The sequence below is a fragment of the Oratosquilla oratoria genome, chromosome 9 (assembly GCF_046742065.1).
Source record: "Oratosquilla oratoria isolate Oo_2021 chromosome 9, ASM4674206v1, whole genome shotgun sequence".
Lineage (NCBI taxonomy): Eukaryota > Metazoa > Arthropoda > Malacostraca > Stomatopoda > Squillidae > Oratosquilla > Oratosquilla oratoria.
The window spans coordinates 50,084,822-50,103,356 of NC_134785.1; the positions used below are offsets into that span (position 1 = coordinate 50,084,822).

General features: G+C 39.0%; 2 protein-coding genes across 4 annotated transcripts in view; both read right to left on the reverse strand.

Moving 5' to 3' along the window:
• Positions 1–6,280, reverse strand: part of LOC143028390 (putative RNA-binding protein 46) — a 28,530-nt gene extending 22,250 nt beyond the window's left edge. The window contains exon 1 of one of the 3 annotated variants that reach the window (XM_076190386.1): positions 5,415–6,280. In XM_076190386.1, the coding sequence (XP_076046501.1) occupies positions 5,415–6,125 (711 nt within the window). In that variant the 5' untranslated portion in view covers positions 6,126–6,280. The remainder of the gene's footprint in view (positions 1–5,414) is intronic. The other 2 variants (XM_076190385.1, XM_076190384.1) reach the window with 2 other exon arrangements.
• A 9,366-nt stretch (positions 6,281–15,646) lies between these two features.
• LOC143028069 (APOBEC1 complementation factor-like) lies at positions 15,647–16,867 on the reverse strand. Its single transcript, XM_076189710.1, has 2 exons — positions 16,199–16,867; positions 15,647–15,757 (listed from the first exon to the last, which is right to left on the reverse strand). Exons 1-2 carry the CDS (start codon positions 16,865–16,867, stop codon positions 15,647–15,649), a joined length of 780 nt encoding a protein of 259 aa, XP_076045825.1.
• Between the last annotated feature and the right edge of the window lie 1,668 nt (positions 16,868–18,535).

Below are 18,535 nucleotides of genomic sequence, written 5' to 3' on the forward strand. Positions count from 1 at the left end.
AAGTTATATAAACAGGTAAATGGTAAATAGTAATAAATGGACTGATAAATGATAACAAATAATAAAATAAATAATAATAAACAGAAATAATAACAAACAAATAATATAAAATAAATGGCTGGCATTATATCATCTTGCTTAGGTGTCTATCTAAATGAATCTTAAAAGTTTCAAACTGAACTACATTGGAGCCTCTGCAGGAAGTTTATTCTATTCATTAACTACATGGTTAGCAAAGTTGTTTCTATCCACTTCCAAATTAAATCTATTTCCTGACAGTTTGAGACCTTTCCAGTTCAATTCTTGTTCAATGCAAAAATTTTGTCACTGATGTTGTCAATTCCCTTTAGAATCTTACAGACCTGTATCAAGTCACCTCTGAGTCTACACTTTTTTAGAAGACTTGTGGCCTCCAGAAAAATGGCAACAGTCTCTGGGCAGGACCATAAGTCACTTAGAAAAAGAGATATTGTATTGTTGTCTGGGGACAGTAAGTGTGGAGTATTGTACAGGTGTAGTATGAGGTGCTCTGTGTCTTCTGTGTGGTGGTTGCATCTGAGGCATTCTGAATCTGTGGTCAGGCCTATTCTGTGTTGGTTTTGTCTCAATGACAGATGATGACCTGAGAGCAAATGTGCTAGTGTGGTTCTTGTTTGGTGTGTGACAATACCTGGGGGCTGTTGTTGAAGTATCAAATTAGATGGTCTTTCTTAAAGGGCTTGTCTAGTTATTTGAGCATAAATGTGTTTCTGTATGGATGTTTCATGTGGTTTAGGTGGTAGATTTAGATAGATGTTTGAGTAGTATGCTGTTGGTGTAGTTTTTTTGTTTGTGTTCTGTTGGTGATGCTTGTGAGGCATAATGTGAGTGGTGTGTGTTGTTAAGGGTTCTGGCATAGAATTGTGTTCCTGTCATTTTCATGTAATGTTCTATCGGGAGGATTTTGGTTTCCATATTTAGGTGTCCTACAGGGTTGGTGTCAGTTATGATCATATAATATAGGTAAATGCAATACTGTTCTGGGAATACAAAAGTATACCCAATACTGAATGTCGATGGCCAAGCTAAAAAAAAAAAAAAAAAAAAAAAAAACACTACTAGCAATCCTTCCTAACCTTTATAACACCTGAAATCTCAAGACCTACTTTTACATCTCTTATCAGCAACAAATTTCACTTATCTTTAGGGAAATAAATCAATAAACCACACTGCCACATTCAGTAAAAAGAAAATCATTATCTACCTAATAATATATTTCAACATGCATCTAAAGCCAGGTCAGCGTTCAGTGCAATATAATCTCAGCATGTAATGGGACTCAATTAGCAATTTGCCATTGATAAAAAAAATAGCTCTTATCAAAATTTTATGCAGTATGAGAGATAACAAGGGATGGGTGATGGATAGGTGCAGTATATGCCTTGGCTGGGCCGCCCTCCTTTATAGGAGAGAAAGGACCTTTTGTTATATGCAAGTTTTTACTAATATCAATCTAGTAGTAGCACACTGGGTTAGAGTTGTGCTCATGGGGTCTCATCTCTTTGCCTCCATCATCAAACTTTGCCTTAAATTCATTTATGGTGTTTGCTTGAATTATATCTTTATCCAACTTGTCTAATATCTATGTGGAAAGTTATTCTTCCTAGCATCCTGCAAACAAGAGTGAAGAGGAGTTCATAATAGCAAAGTGTTTATGAAAGCCAAGCATATGTATACATAGAAAGGATGTACAGTTGGTAAACGAAAGGGTGGTTCATAGAGCATTTATGGACTATGTAGTGGTATCAACAGGAAGGATAAGAAGAGCTCTGGATATTCATATTTTCTGGGGAGAGTGGGGGAGTGTCAAATAATTTTTTGAAAGAAGGGAAATTGAGACTGGAAGAAAAGTGGTAGAAAGGTAAAAGGTTGGGAGGTAGAGGTCCTGAGAGTTAACATATTGAATGACAAAGAAATACAGGAGGAATACCAGAAGCTGAAAGATGTATGGAAGGTAGTGAGGAAGAGAGAGGAGGTATGAGTAAAAGAAGAATAGGTATGTTTTAAGGAAGTGACAAAGTGTGCAACGATAGTATGTGGGATGAGGAGGATGGGAAGGTGGTAGTAGAAAAGAAAAAGTGAGCATATATGGAGTGATAATAAGGTAGGACTAGGGAAGCATATGAGAGGTACAAATACAAGAAACAGAACACAAGATAAATGAGGCAAAAAGGAAAGTAGATGTAAAATGGGAAGAGTATCAGAGAAAATTCTTAAAAGAATAAAAAGATTTTTGGAAGAAAGTGAAGGTAGAGAGGAAAAGGTAAAAAGGTGCACATAGACAGATATTAACGGAAGTGAATGTGATAAGGGGAAGATGGTTAGAATATTTAGAGAGCTGTTGAATATGGAGGAAGTTAGGGAGGGATTGTGGAAGTGGGAGTAGCTAGGTAAATGATTGATGGAAGAAAATGACAGGGATATAGGGAATGACAAGGTGCAAAGAGCACTGAAAATAATGAGCTGATAAGGCACCTGGGTTGGATGAGTGTCATGCAGAGTCTTACAAATGGAGGAATGGTCATGCTGACTGGTGCAGTTGTTTAACGTGTGCCTAGGACGGAAGATGTCTGAGGACTGCAGGAGCACATATATAGTTCTGCTTTCCGAAGGAAAAGGGCACAAATCTGAATGTACTAGTTTAATAGGGATAAGTTTGCTGATTGTAGTTGGAAAGGTATATGAGTGTTAACTGAGACGATTGGGAGAGGACCAGAGGGAGCAATTGGTGACGAACAGTGCAAGTTTAGGAAAGGTAGTGGTAGGGATAGAAAGGGTGTTGTTGTTATTGTTGTCGTTCCCTAGACTGTCTGTCCGAGCAATCCCGTCTCCCCAAGGAATGCCACAGCCGAAACTGGGTTTTCCCACAAATCCTTTATAGAGTGTATGTTGTGTTGTTTGCGTGCATGATTGTGTATAATGAAGTCTTCCATTATGTGTTGTATGGTATGGGGTGAAGTATTACATCCTGGGCAGCTGTTCACAATGTGGTCATCCAGCTTCTTCTGGTAGCTTAGAAGTGCTGGGTGGTGGCCGCACTGCAGTCTGGCCAGGTTGACTCTGTCCTTTCATGGGAGAGAGGATTCAGAAGGGTGGATATCAGGGGGTCTGGCATGCAGCAGTGTGTTGTCTTTCAGTGTGTTAATGGAGCGGTGAGTGATATGATTATGAATATGTTTCCAGAGGGTATTTGGTTGGCAGATAGGGTAGATGAAAAATAGTGGGATGTTTTGAGCACAAGAAAAGAATTAAGAAAGTCTAGCAAAAAGAGAGCGGAAACCAGAGGTGGAAGGAGTGAACTTGAGGAGTAGACCAAGAATGAAATGGATGGATGAGGTGACGTGGGCTTTGAGTACAAGGGGAATGTCTGTTGAGCAGGGAAAAGAGAAGGCAAGAGATAGGAGTAAGTGAATGGTTATGCCTGGGATATAAATTGATGTGGCATGAAGGGATTTCTCCATGTCTTCTCTATTTTTGCATAAAGGGATGTGGAGGGAGGGAGGGAGGGAGGGAGGGGGGTTGTCATTTAAACGAAGCAGCTGGTCCTGCTGTGTCTTGCTGCACTGCTTCTAAAGGTGAGCAGTGGGCAGGGGACAAGGATGACCCATAATCCATGAGGAGTTAAGATGAAAGGGAAATAGGTGATAGATGGGAGTTGGTGTATGCCTTGGCTGGCTACCTCTCTTTTCAAGGGGAAGAAGTCTATCAATATATTGAAAGAACACTGATGAAATATATGTGCCTCTGGTTCTTAGGGGGTACCCCTTAAAGAAAAAAAAAAAAAAATAAAAATATATATATATATATATATATATATATATATATATATATATATATATATATAATAAATAATAAAAAGTCCCTCGCATTCTGAATACATTATGCAGTCAATACCCTAGTAATAATAATATATTATATACATATACCAAAAGGCCCCTTCCCCCTTATAAGGGAATAAGCATACACCCACTTTTCTCCCATCCCACACCTATCCAGAACCCATTTGTAGTCCCTCCATTAAGATTGACAGGTCGTCCCTGTGCATTACTGTTCAGGTCAGAAGCAATGCAACAAGATATATAATAATAATAATAATAATAGTATATGTAATAATAATCATAACAATAATAAAATGATAATATTAATAGCAATATAACAATAATAATATAATGGATAATAAAAAAAATATATATATATAATGATAATACAGACAACCAATAATAAAAAATAAAAGAAACGATGAATTACACCAATAATAAATAAATTAGATGTACACTGACTAGCCAGCCTTCACCAGTAAGGGAAGTGGTCACTATCCCTTCATGAAGTGAAATGAGAAGTAAGACTTTTAACAATGGGGAAAGGCAGCGTTCATCAGCCAACACGCATGCAGGACACACGAAAATTTAAGAAAAGCGCTACTGAGCTATTTCCAATGAATATTGGACGTACAAAAACATCTACATACATCATAAACACGAAGTGCATGAAAAATGTATGTATGTATGTATGTGTATATATATATATATATATATATATATATATATATATATATATATATATATATATATATATATATATATATATATATACATATATATATATATATATATATATATATATGTAGGGTTTGTGTGTACGTGCGTGCGTGCAAATGTTGCCCATGACGTAATGAGAACGACGCAGGGTACCGTATCGAGCATACCTCTGCCGGGATATCATAATCCGTTCTGGATAAGGGGTGTTACCCTTATCACCACAACTAGGTTCTGCGGTCGCCTTTCCTCGTTATTGGTACCAACACTCGACGTCACTTGGTATCAACTCCTATTTTTTTTCGTAGCTCAGTTAAATATTGTGCAGAGTCTTATTTCCCGCCTGAACGAAAGTGAGTTCGTTTTCTTTTGCTTTGCTTTTTTCTTCGCTTCTCCGTGAGGTCCACCACAGCCACCAACACCTGGTGGGTACTATATATAGCGCGAGGAAGATTATTTCATCTAAAGAGATAATACTTTATCGGAATAGGAAGACAATAAATGCAAGTGACGCCCATTAATTCACTTTCCCAACCTTTCAAATTCCTTGGATCTTGTCTTCATGCGAAACCGTTACAATAAATAAATAAAAGATAATAAATAAATAGAACGTGACAACAGTCAAGGTGGTGGGCGGGAAACGTGTGGGTTCTCACATTGCAAGAAAACAAAGCGCCTATGCAGTAAATATGAATAAGAACTTCAATACACAAGCACACATTATATATATATAATATATATATATATATATATATATATATACATATATATATACATATATATATATATATATATATATATATATATATATATATATATATATATATATAAATGCCTCACCTTGCTCATCGTGTCGGCGTCTACGTCAGGCTCCGGTTCGGCCCAGTCCACCTTGACTTCGGTTCCTCCCCAGAGAACTTCCTTGCCGCTGTACAGTTTCCGGCGCGCCATGGCCGCCGACCGATGGCTGTCGTACTCGACAAAGGCGTACCCGCGGTTCTTGGTGCGGTCGTTGATGGAGGCGTACAGGATGACGTTGATGACGCCTTCGGTCACCCTCTTCATCTCGCTGAGCACCTCCTCCCGTTTGCGGCTCTTCGGGATTCCCCCGACGAAGAGTCTGTTGTTGTCGACGCTCTTCATGACGCCCAAGAACCTACGGGGTCGGATTTCGTGGTTGTTGAGGAGTCGGATGGCCGTCTCGGCCTCGTGCTTGGCCGTGTACGTGGCGAAGGCGTAGCCACGGTTGTTCCCCGTGAAATCCATCATGAGCCTGAGTTCGAAGAGCGTTCCAGCGCGTTCCAGGACCGGGACGAGTTCGTCCTCGTACAGATCACGCGGGATCTTGCCGATGAAGACCTCGCACCCCTTCAGGGGCGTCGGGCCGGTCCAGTTCGGGGGCGGACCGTACTTCCTCTGCCCGTTCTCCTGGTCCAGCGGGTAACCCGTCCGCTTCTGGAGCTCGGCGAGGGCGTCCCTGACACTCTGTCCCAAGTTCTCGCTGGGCTTGGGCGAAGGCACGCGTTGATGACTTTCGGGCGGTCTCGTCATGTCGATCAGGAAACGCGAACTGTCATCCTCGAGCGAGGCCTGCCTTGGTCGGGTTCGTCCTTATCAGTTGCGAGAGAGAGAGAGAGGAGCTCCTCGTCACGCGATAAGAGCCCCTCCCTTGCCCGGCCGCAGGGGACAAAGTTGTCTCGCTCGCGCGATGCTTGGTTCTTTGTATGCGGGGCTATCAGCTGATAAGGACGCGTTATCGGGGCTCCGGTGGGCAGCACCTCCCAACACCTCTCCGGCCCACCCACCGCCCCGACACGCCCCTTAACAAAGAACACAAACAAAAAAAAGAGCGGTCGAGGGGGGGGGGTCACCACTTTCACAATTCCACGGGCGAGTTGCATATATATATATATATATATATACACACACACACACACATATATATATATATATATATATACACATATATACATACACATATATATATATATACATACATACATACTTGTATATATACATTTCTTGAAGTCTGACCATTAAACGCACAGACGCTCTGTGGGCGTAGTTATTCTGTATATTACAATTAGATAAACACACACAGCTTGTTGTAGTAGATAGCGTCGTGACCTCCCACGCGTGAGGTCCCAAGTTAACCACACACCCGGCATGAAAAGCTTTCCTTCCTACAAGCCGTTAACCCCCCCCCCCTTGACCAAGGAGATTGTGTTTGTATGTAAAGGTCACATATTACCCATAAATTGGACTATGCGAGCTCCCGTCCGGACGGGTGACAACTGCTGATCACAAACCCAGCACGTGGTCCAAAGCAACAAAGACACACGTTGCAGGAAAATTCACCTTGAAAAGGGGGGGGGGTGTCGCCCCTCCATTAACGCGAAAAAAAAACAATAAATAAATATATAAATCGTCACCCCAGACTTCCACAGGGTGACAATTCTTTGCTTGTATAAAGTTGATGACAATACGAGTAAGCATACCCTCATTCAACCTAATCTTTATTCCACTGCTGATATTCGGCGTACTGTGGTGACAATTCTTCACGTGGGATCTCATGGGGGTGACAATTCTTCAGTGGGCGTTCTAGGGGGTGACAATTCTTCATGTGGACCCCCCCCAAAAAAAATATATATATACACACACACATACATATATAAGCTTCCAGTCTCACGTGATCCAACATCAAGAGAAACTGCTTCAAACTTCCTCATCGACTTCCTCCAATACATGCAGACCTGTGGGTCCACAGACTGGCCGTGGTGATAACATCTAAATCAACGGCGAATAAAACAAAAACATATTTACACATACACAAGCGTGCGCGCACTCGCATTAATGTTAGGGTACCGGCTTGGCCTGTTAAGCAGTCCCGAGTTCGGCCCTCGCCCAGGCATGAAAAGCATCACGTTGCTGCAAGTCGTACGTATGTGTGTCAGGGTCACACGACCATTGGGCAATAAAGCTTTGTGCTCTCATTCGGGAGGATAATAGCTGTCAATCACGAGTCCAACACGTGATCACGTGACCTTGGTGAATCAACGCGTCCTATAAATCATATGCTTAAAAGAAATTACCGTTTTCTGTGTCGATGCGTTGTTTCGAACTCTTAGATATATATTAAGTCCTGTTTATACGATAATTATACTTACAGCTAAGTAGGACATCTGACGAAAAAGCAGCACAGGAACAAACTGATTATGACACACCGACATACAAATCGAACACATTCAAGTCGTCAAATGATATGAATTTGAAATGCTAGATGACGACATCGCATAAAGTATTCTAGAACTACTCTAAAGACAATTCAACAATATGTCTAATCTTCGTATAAATTAAAATTTTCTTATTTTGTCATTCACCTTTTCAATATATGACGCAAAGGTAATTTGACATTTGGAGATTCAAAAAATAAAAAATATATATACATAACCAAAGTAGTTTCTACTCAAACGAACTCAAGTCGCGTGTGTGACGGGCTACTCAACGTCTGTGACGTTTTGGCACTGAAGGCATCATTGTGCATCAATGTTTCACGGAGTATCTTCAACTATTGCAACATTTTCAAGTTTAAACCAGTTAGTGTCGATGTTGCACGGAGCATACCTAGATTGAAAACCTGACATCCTTCAGTTATCTTCAATATAGACTCACAAATACATCGCAATTATGGAACGAAAATAAGTCCCGAGATGCCTCGTAACTTGTAGCTATCTCAAACTTTCATAAACGTCAATAAAAATAGACAAATAAACAAAACAAAAAATAGGCAATTAGAACATAAAATGTATAAATAAATAAAAAATAAAGGCATACCGCCCGGAGAACCGTTACAAATTGCATCCATCACGCACTCCGATTTATTACACACGTGCACGACGAACACCGTCACTGCGACGAAAATAATTCACATTACAAAAGTCGTACCATGCCTTCAAAATGCTAAGCCGCCTTCGTAAATAAAGCAAAATAAAATTTCAAATGCTTATTATTCAACCTCACCATTTTAGTGTAGTTCACCGTTTTACAAACTTCCATAAATTGTAAATATTGCCTGCAAAGATCTCTAGGTCCTTATCAGCAAGTTTAGCAAATGAAATATAGGGTGTCGCCAGAAACATGCGGTTTCATTGTCCAATAAACAAAACCAGTCATACTAGCAGGTATGTTCCTCAGGGAACAAGAACACTGCTACTATATCCCCAAGGTGTTGTGAAAGTTGACTAAATGGGGCGGATTGTGAAGATAAGATTTCTTTGTATTCTTCTCCTTCGTAGAATCATGGCTGAAAACATGCAATGACTTAGCCACCACAAATCCATGGGAGACGAATCTATTTCTTGGAACAGGTAATTATGTAAAGAGATGGCCAAACAAACAAGTGGCTGTCATTTGATCTAGCTATCCAAAGTGAATTTCGATCGTAGCAAAGTACGTTTTCGTGTACCCTCCCCCACAGCTGCACGACATACAAACACAGTTACCATTAATTGAATTCCTCTTCAAATATATTCGAACTATTAAGATAAAAAATAGCCTGGAAAGTTATTTGTACAATTGCCGATGGCACCCTACGATTTTCCGCATTTGTTTAAACAATTTCTCGAATTATTTATTACATATTCGAACGTTAAAACATGGCGTCCTCACGCGCAACAATCTGATATTCAAGTAGAAAAATATTCCTTATTTTCTGTTTGGATCACACCACTCCGTGTCCCCAGTTACATACAATCGACAAACGCTAACTAGTATAATACCCAGAAATTCATCAACGTACCGAAATGATCAAGAAAATATTATTAGTTGCAAGATCTTATCTTTCTCAATTATTTCCGAGAACCATTGCTTATCACTCACCAAGTGACTGGTACTCGCTTGAAGTTGCAACGGTTACAGCTGAGTAGCCTTGCCGGACCCGGCTCGGACAGGTTATGTTCTTCCTGCTATTGTGGCCAATCATTCGTAATACAGAATTACAATCCAACTTGTTCAGTGTGTGAAGTTGCATATTGAATATATACCCCTACAGTAACTATGATGTCAAAGCAAACTGTATTGTTACAAATGTATTAAATGCATCCAATTTTGTTCACCGCGTTCAAAATAAAGACTGGTATGTGAACTAAGCAACGAAATACAAATATTTTATTAGGATATAATATGCAGAAAATTCAGTATAGAAAAAATATTACCTTTGCAAATTCGACGTTTTTAAGTCGTACAAAAATCACGGTTACGAAAACTAACATGTATGCCCCGGTCTTGTAGACGCTTGGTGTAACCTCGCCTTTTCAGAAACGAGATCATAGGATCCATAGTATACAGATGTATGTTATCTGTGCCAGCAATAATACAGTTGTGTTCACGTAGATGTTATACACTCTTTATGTTTCGCGACACAAAAACGTCGAACTTGCAAAGATTTTTTTCATTTTATGCTGTCACGTCCTTAGCGTGAATAGAATCCTGTGGTTGTGCTGTGTCACGCTCTTGTGTGAATAAAGTCTCATGTTTGTATTTTTAAGGTGCGCCTTGCGTGATTATGTGTATTACATGTTATAATTTGTGTTGTATTTCATTAAATGTCGTATATATAACCCATTGCGCAATACCCGTCTGTTGGGGAGAAACGCGAAATAATTTGGCGGGAAAGCTTATTCTGCTTCCCCATGGGTTGAAGGTATCTAAATTACCTACTTTGGATACGTTTTGGCATCCCGGGAAACGTAAGCACTGGTCTGTGCAAATTACATTTTAACGGTGCTTGAAAAATATTTTTAATCGCTTATCGCATTTTTAAATCAATTCTGGCTAGACCGTGCCTTTTTCACCTATGGGTGGTTCTGCTTTACTAATTGGACATTATAAATCGCGATTAAGGTATATTTTTAAACAAATTACCACGAGAGTATCGCCGCAGCACTGTATAAAACACGCCACGTTCGGCCGGGCGTATTTTGGCGGGTTCCGCAATTTTGAGCCTCCCTATATTGGTAGAACAATTAAACGATTCCAGGCACCTACTTAACGGACACCCGGAAGTAAGACGACGACTAAAATGCCGTAGAAGCTTCATAACTGGAGAGTCTGGAGTATAAATAGCCGGGGGGCTAAAGACTGGTAAAAACGGAAGGGATCACTACCTACTCAACGACCTAAAGTAGCCAAAACTGGAGACAAGCTCCACAACTGAAGACTTGTCAACAGTGCTGGGCGTCCCTGTGGCTAAACACCCCAAGACATGGGGGACCACATCCCCCGTGGGTGTCCACAGAGGCACCCACATATTCACACCAAAACCTGAAGGAAGTAAATGACACGTCTCACCTATGGACACAGCAATGGCGCGATAAGGTGATATGGTTATCTTGCGGGAACGTTGTTGGGTGGGGCACATATATTTATTTTTCTACACACATAAAAACCCAGACGATAACAACTGGTTTTCTAAGTTATAAAAATGTATCTTTGCGGAAAACAAAATTAATAATTTGGTTTAGAAAGTGCAGAAAACTGTTATTCTTTTAATCCAGCTATTATTTTTCGAAAACAAATTAACATGTCTTAAGTAATCTTTAACAGGTGAAGCACAGCTGAAAAAATAACAGCGAAATTTCTGGTTGTCTTAAAAAGTCAAAAGCATATTTCCCTAGTTAAATGCTAAGACGATTATTCTGTTTCCGTTGTATTTACACTTGCGTCGATACACTACCTCATAAGTGTACAAATATTTTAGAGCAAAATTGTAAATCAATGCATTGCGGATATCATTGGAAAAGAGTTCTCATTGGCTGATATAACTCGATTTCTCATTGGTCTACGCATAACATGCACGTCGCTTGTTCGGTGCATGCGTTGATAGATTTCAATTACGAACGTTGCCCAGCTCGTCAAGCTCCAAGAAAAATTAATATAATACATAGTGTGAAGTATGGGCGTCCTCATAGTAGGCACAAAATCGTCAAAATTTCACAACATTTCATTACTTTTACGCATCTTGTCATAAATGCGCAATGTTGCAACTACAATTGTAAATAATTGCAGTGGCTCATAATGACGTAAAAGTAGGCAAATTTTCTATGCGAAAACGTGTTTCCGTTGACAGTTTTGACCGCAGAAATGATATTGTACGATATGAACCACGGCGGTGATGCATTGTGGGTATTAGTGTTAACGTTTAACCACCAGCCAAACCTCCTCTCCTATAAATTAAAACTTCACTGAACTTCAAAGAAAACGTTTTTCGACATATCATGTGCTGTTGAATTTATTATTTGGTTTTCTGGGTTAATGGCCAATGAGACAATAAACGACGGCTATAACTTACGAAAATATAATGTCTAGTCTACACATCTTGTATACATAGTTTTAAAGGAAATATTCCTTTCCAACTCTCGTCCTGACCACGCGCCAGTGAACTTCGAAGGCGTGATGCAACGCGTACCTGCCTACCGGGTACTTGACACGAAGATAATGACCACACAAAGCGGCGACTGTCCCCCCCAGCGCGAGTTAACCATTCCACAGCTGTCACGAGATAGTACTATTTACCGTGGTGCGAGGCGGGCATTCCGAGGCTTCGAAAATACACGAACGGTTGGACGCTAAAATAAACAGGAAATGATCCCATTCCCAACATTAGACTCGTTTCACTAACCTAGCCTAATCTATCCATGATTGTCACTTTGTGTAGGGACAGCTGGGTTTGGGTGAATGAGAAAAATCGGCAGTTAATTGGATCATGTTATGAAAATTGTAGAGGCAATCCTTGATGAACTAGTGAAACTGGAGAAGGATCAGATGTGGGCAACAATCTCTTTCAAGATAGGATCAAAGATGATTTGGCAGCATGACAGGGAAATACACATGTTGTATTTTTATATAATTAAAGTAGGAAGGAGTCAATGGGTTATAAAGGTAGTGATAAGGGTGAGGATTTCATCATCCCGTGTCTAGCTAGCTCACTTTGCAGGAAATGACATACTGGTTGGAGAGACAGATAAACAGAGTGATGAAAGATGCTGAGAAATATATATATATATAAATATATATATATATATATATATATATATATTTGTTTTAGCAATATTGGACACCAGTACGAGTTTTCCTAGTTTTTATGAAACATACTAATGATGACCCTGCATGTAATGTTCCTGCAAGAGGGACAGCTTTCCATTTCAAAAGCCTGTTAATCCCCCTTGCATCCGTCAAGAGGTGCAGCCGACTGTCTCCAGACGAGGCCCAAGATCTCTATCAGCTTTAACTATATTTCTTACGAATTTTCGCATATAGAAATGACTGCTCCCCTTTTCATACCACTTTAAGAAGAGATTTGGAGTTTGAAGAAGGTAGAAAGGAAGACCTAATTGTGTTTGAAAGGAAGTGTTTATGAAGTACAGTTGGAGTTACAAAAATAAATGAGAAATGTGGATGGAGAAGAGGTGGATAAAAAAATGCTGGGATGGTTTGGACATGTGGAAAAAAAGAATGAAGATTAGCAAAAAAAGTGTAGAAAGCAAAAATAGATCAATGGAATTTGAAGGAAACCTAGAGGCCAAGAGATAAAAGTAATAAAAGACTAGATGCCTGAAGGCCATTAAAAAGTAGTTTCCTATATAGGATTATTGGCTTATTAAATAGTTTGAATGTAGGAACAATTTTCAGATTAATGTCACAACTCCCTGAAGACTTGCAAATATGTGTAGAAAGTAAAAATGGACCAATGGAACTTGAGGGAAGACCAAGAAAGTCTCTGTGTGCGAAGAGGAACCTAGAGACTATGCAATGAAATTAATAAAAGACTAGATACCTGAAGGCCATTAAATTTTTTTTTTCATATATAGAATTATTGGTTAATTAAATAGTTTGAATGAAGGAACAATGTTCAGATTATCGTCACAAACTCCTCCTCTCCAAGGAAGCAAGGATGCTGCCTCCTTGTGAAGGACTTTTTCATGTAGCAGTCTGCCTTTTCTATGAAGTCTTCCCAGGCAAGATTCGAATTGCTTTCACTCCTGACCTCCACCACAAAGTGATACTCTAACCTGATTAGCTAGCAAGCATCCCCAAGAAATAATAAATATGGGACAACTCAGTCAGAACTGACCACTCAGAATCCAGAAAGGACCCTACAAGCATATACAGTATCTTGTTCCTGTATACTACAACTAGGTAAATACACTGTCAGGCTCTAACATAACAATATCTTGAATTAACTGCCATATTGAGTTTCACAAACCAGATGGTCCTTGATCCCTCCCATAAAGATATCTGAAATTAAATGTTGGATGGCTATCAGCATTCTACAAGTGTGGAGAAAGGTTGTTTCTGTATCACCGTCTAACAGAAGGAAGGCAACAGCAGTCAGTTCATGGACCAAGTATTCCACCTTCAGGTAGTGATGAACAAGTCCGGGTACAATTTAAGTACAGCAGCCTTAGCTGTACCCAATCTGGAAACCCCCATCTCTCCCAGTGCTAAACACAGCAAAATAAATTCCCTACAATCTATTTTATCGTAAAAAGCTTCAATTACTTTAGTTTGAGCACTGGGTTGGTGACTCATTTTGCCGTATTTACAAAAGCCGTGGTGGAGAACATTGGGACCACTTGTACTCTTAAGTTGTATGAAAGATGGTAGGCTCTCAAGGTGAGTGATACACGACTTCAACATTCATCCTGCAGGACCACTGTTAGCTGGGTACCAAAAACCAAGGCCGATCAGTGCCCACCATGCATACTGTCAAGTAAGTTGGTATGCACAACATCCTCTCTCATATGACAGTACCTAAACTGAGCATGCATACAATTCTGAAACAGGATAAGTAACATTCAGAAATCTAAACATTTTTTTCAAGTTCACAAACAAAAACTCTCTGCTACTGATATCTACCTGTAACATACTGAAGCTTGAGTTAATTATCTAGCCATACTACCATTTCAGAAGTTTCAGATTCTTTTTTCTTTTTTTCCAACGGTGATCACTGGTTCTACCAATCTCATTTATGAAAATTCAGATCAGATATATTTTATATATCATATTATGTGTACCTTCTAAAAACTTAAAGGCTTCTGAATAATAAACACGTTTATCATGACAGTTGATTTCTTATGGAATGGATGCTGTCGGCAATCTGGTCAATGATTACAATGAAATGAGCAACACGAGTCAAAATTTGAAAAACAAATTTCTAACACAACACAAATAAAATTCATTCAATCATTATGGCAAAATATTTTTCAAATAGCTTAAATCTTTTTCACAAAACCAATGTCCTCTTATATGAATAAGAATATCTGGTATTAGCCAGCTGTGGCTATATGATCATATTTTGAACAGGTGCCCTCAACTTGGGTAAACCTCCCCTCTATACTGGGGAAATTAAGTATTTCATGGGGGGAATCACAAAATTAACGTTCCAAGACCATTCATCAAGCTCCCCCAGACATCAGCCCTATGCAGAAATCCCTCCCATATCCAGCAAGAACCACATTAACATAATTGCTCAGGTCACCATCCAGCTTTAAACCAAAAACATAAAATAGTTTGGCCGAAAGGAGGGCTTTAAAAGGTCATGGAAGTAAATTAAGAATGACCACATGTCAAAAGGATGTGAAGAAATAGTTTTCCATAGATATATAAATATGTAGAATACCTTAGAAGGTGATATTGCCCAAGCTCAAACAATACACAAGTTAGAATCTAAATATGATAATTGCAAATCAGATATAGATTAAGTTGTAACTGTACATGAATTTGATTTTAGGTGTGTTTGAAAATTAGGGAATAGGAGACAGGACCCAATGGGTGTTCCTCCTCTCCTGTAAACTACAATTTGGTAAATACAGAGGCAAACTGACCAAGATGCAATCAACACACACATATCTAATGCATTCTATGTTGCCCTGCTCTAGTCTAACCCAGTCAGCAAGATAACTCTTAATATGATCCACCCCCTCCAAGTTTGATGTTCTTTTTTTTTACATTGTACAAGTAAAATTCACATATTCACAATAATTTCCATATCAAAACATTCTTGTCACAAATTACTAATTATCTCTTGCTGCAATGGCTTGTGGGCCAATCTGGTGCCTGTTGCCACTTGGGAGCTGTGGGTTTCCTGCATGAAAGGCCTGAGCCTGGGGCAATGGATTGACGGACTGACAGGGGAAATCAGGATTGTATTTTCAAACAAACTATTGGAATAATGATCTCAATAATACTTCTACAATCTACAGAACATATGTACAAATGTTATACATTAAATTAATTTCTTTTTCCATCTATATACGGTTTTTCCCTCTTACCAGGGGGGTAGCCAAAGTCAAAAGACATATACTGACTCCCATCCATCCATTCCCCTCTTATCCACCAGGGAGGTGAATGGGAGTGGAAGGGGGGGGGTAAACGTCTTTTGACTTTGGCTACCTCCCTGGTATGAGGGAAAAATACATTGGAATATAGATAGAAAAGGAAATTAACTTTATCTACGAGTCAGAAAAAATTCCCACTGATAATTTAGCAAATAAAGTGCTTCAGGAGGCAGGAACTGTATAGAATTGCTACTGTATTACATGCAAAACTCTTCACTACATTGTTACCTTCTTTAACTCATCCTTGCCATATTCGTGCTCTGGGGCTGCCCAATCAACCTTAATGTCGGGATCTTCAAAAATAAAAACTGTTCCGTTCAGGAGTTTACGCCGAGCTTGGGAAGCGGCTGTATGACTCTCGTATTCAACAAAAGCAAAACCTCTGTTTTTCAGACGATTGAAAGAGCATTGATACATTATCACCTTTCTCACACCCTCAGTAACTCTGCGCATCTCGTTTTCCAAACCTGCCTTCGTCAAAAACTTATCAATTCCACCAACAAAAAGACGCCTATTGTCAACGCTCTTCAAGACCCCGATATACCGCTGGGGGCGAATTTCAAAATTATTTAATGTTTTCACTGCATTCCTGGCATCTTCTTCGAAGACATACGTTACGAATGCATATCCCCGATTAAATCCACTAAAGTCCACCATCATTCTGAGCATGTATATTCTTCCAGCTTTTGCTAAAACTGGAACGAGTTCATCTTCGAATAAATCCCGTGGAAGTTTTCCAATGAATACTTCAGTGCCACGCTCTGGTGGTGCCATGTATAAAGGAGGGCCAAATATTCTCTGCCCATTTTTCTGATGAATTGGATAGTCAAAATTATACTTTAACATAAGCCTTTCCAGCTTCTTACACAAGTCAAGTTCTTCTATGTTGTCTTTCATTTTGACACGCGACTCCCTTTCTTCTACGTTGCGCAACGTACACTAACGTTTGGAACTTTGGAAACTGCTAAGCTCACGTGTTTTTTCATAGGATGGTTTTCGACGCTTTTCTCACCAGAATAAAGAAAAAATGAATATACATTTTATTTAATCGTATATCATTACAGTATTACAGTATTTCGTGCTGTATTCTATCACAATAGATCTGTATATTTTGATCACAAACGAATATGTCTACTATTGTTATTTTAACTTGATAAAATCAGTCTAGTATTATAAACTTTTATAGACGTAAAGGTAACATCTGTCTGAAACAATAAAGCCATGTGAATAACAACACAATATTAGCCCAAAAACAAACTAAAAAACAAAACGAACAAGATGACAGTTCTACTGTAAAATTCTCCAAAAGAAAATAGAAAAAAAAGACATGATACTGTACTTCTTTTTATATTGCATTTTATCATTGTCTGTCACTAAAGAGATGGGATGTGTGTTGATGTTGAGGGATGATATGGCGGGGTGCTACTTTAGCTATAATATTATAAGCGCAGTAAAAACTTGTACATCGTACAAATTACGTTGGTGTGATATCTACATAATAATTCATCTTTTACATGTACATCAAACAGATGTTTTTATTTGTTAATTATAACTTTATATGTAAAGAAAGTTGGGAATGGAAATAACAGAAATATGTTAACTTTTAGTTCTTTTATTCATATTTCATTTTGGTATGAGATAGCTACGTAATAAGTCATTTTAGTTTTGTCTGGATGAAAGAGTGGTGTTTTTATTTGTTAATCATGACATTATATATATATATATATATATATATATATATATATATATATATATATATATATATATGTATATAACATAGAAAGTTTGTCAATAGAAATGTCGGATTATAAGAGCCGAATGCTGATATATAAATTCTGTTAGTCATGAGAAATGAAATTAGAGTTGCTTATGTTTTGTCTGCAGTGGCGTTCAGAGGGTGGGGTAGGGGCAAGGGGTTGGTAATCAAATAAGATAATTTGGAGAAAAGATCTTAATAAATTTTATTCATTTAAATTCAAACCGAATAAAGTGTTTATTCTTTGTTTCATCTCTATTTACTTATATATAGCATATCTTCCTTTAATCATAATATTTCGCAGTTCTAGGCCTTGTACTTTAGTTCGGAGATGTACAAAGCCGGTTGGATTTCTAATTTACAGGAGAGAAAGGCCACCAGGATTGTCGGAGTGGAAAGGTGCATGGAGGAACTGGAAGTCGACGCTATAGTATAGATCTGATCTTCCACATTACTCGGGTTCCCTGGAAGCAGATTCGTTCAAAGTCTTGAGTGTTTTACATTCGAATCCGAACACTGTGAGGTGTGACAAAGACAAGATGTGGTCTTTGATCACATTTTAAATGGGTTTAGGCTTGGAGAATAGTGAGTCGGGTCCTTAGCCAAGGCGCAAACTGAGACGCAGGCGACACAGGTGACGCAGGCGACACAGGGGACGCAGGTGACATAGGGGACACAGGCGACGCAGCACAAAGCATAGGCAGATTTCCTGTTGCCGAGTTAAAGTACACATTGAACTTTTATCTTGCCGTGTGTTATTGCATCATTTAATTCATATGATTTTTTTTTATAAACAATGGTAGAGCTTG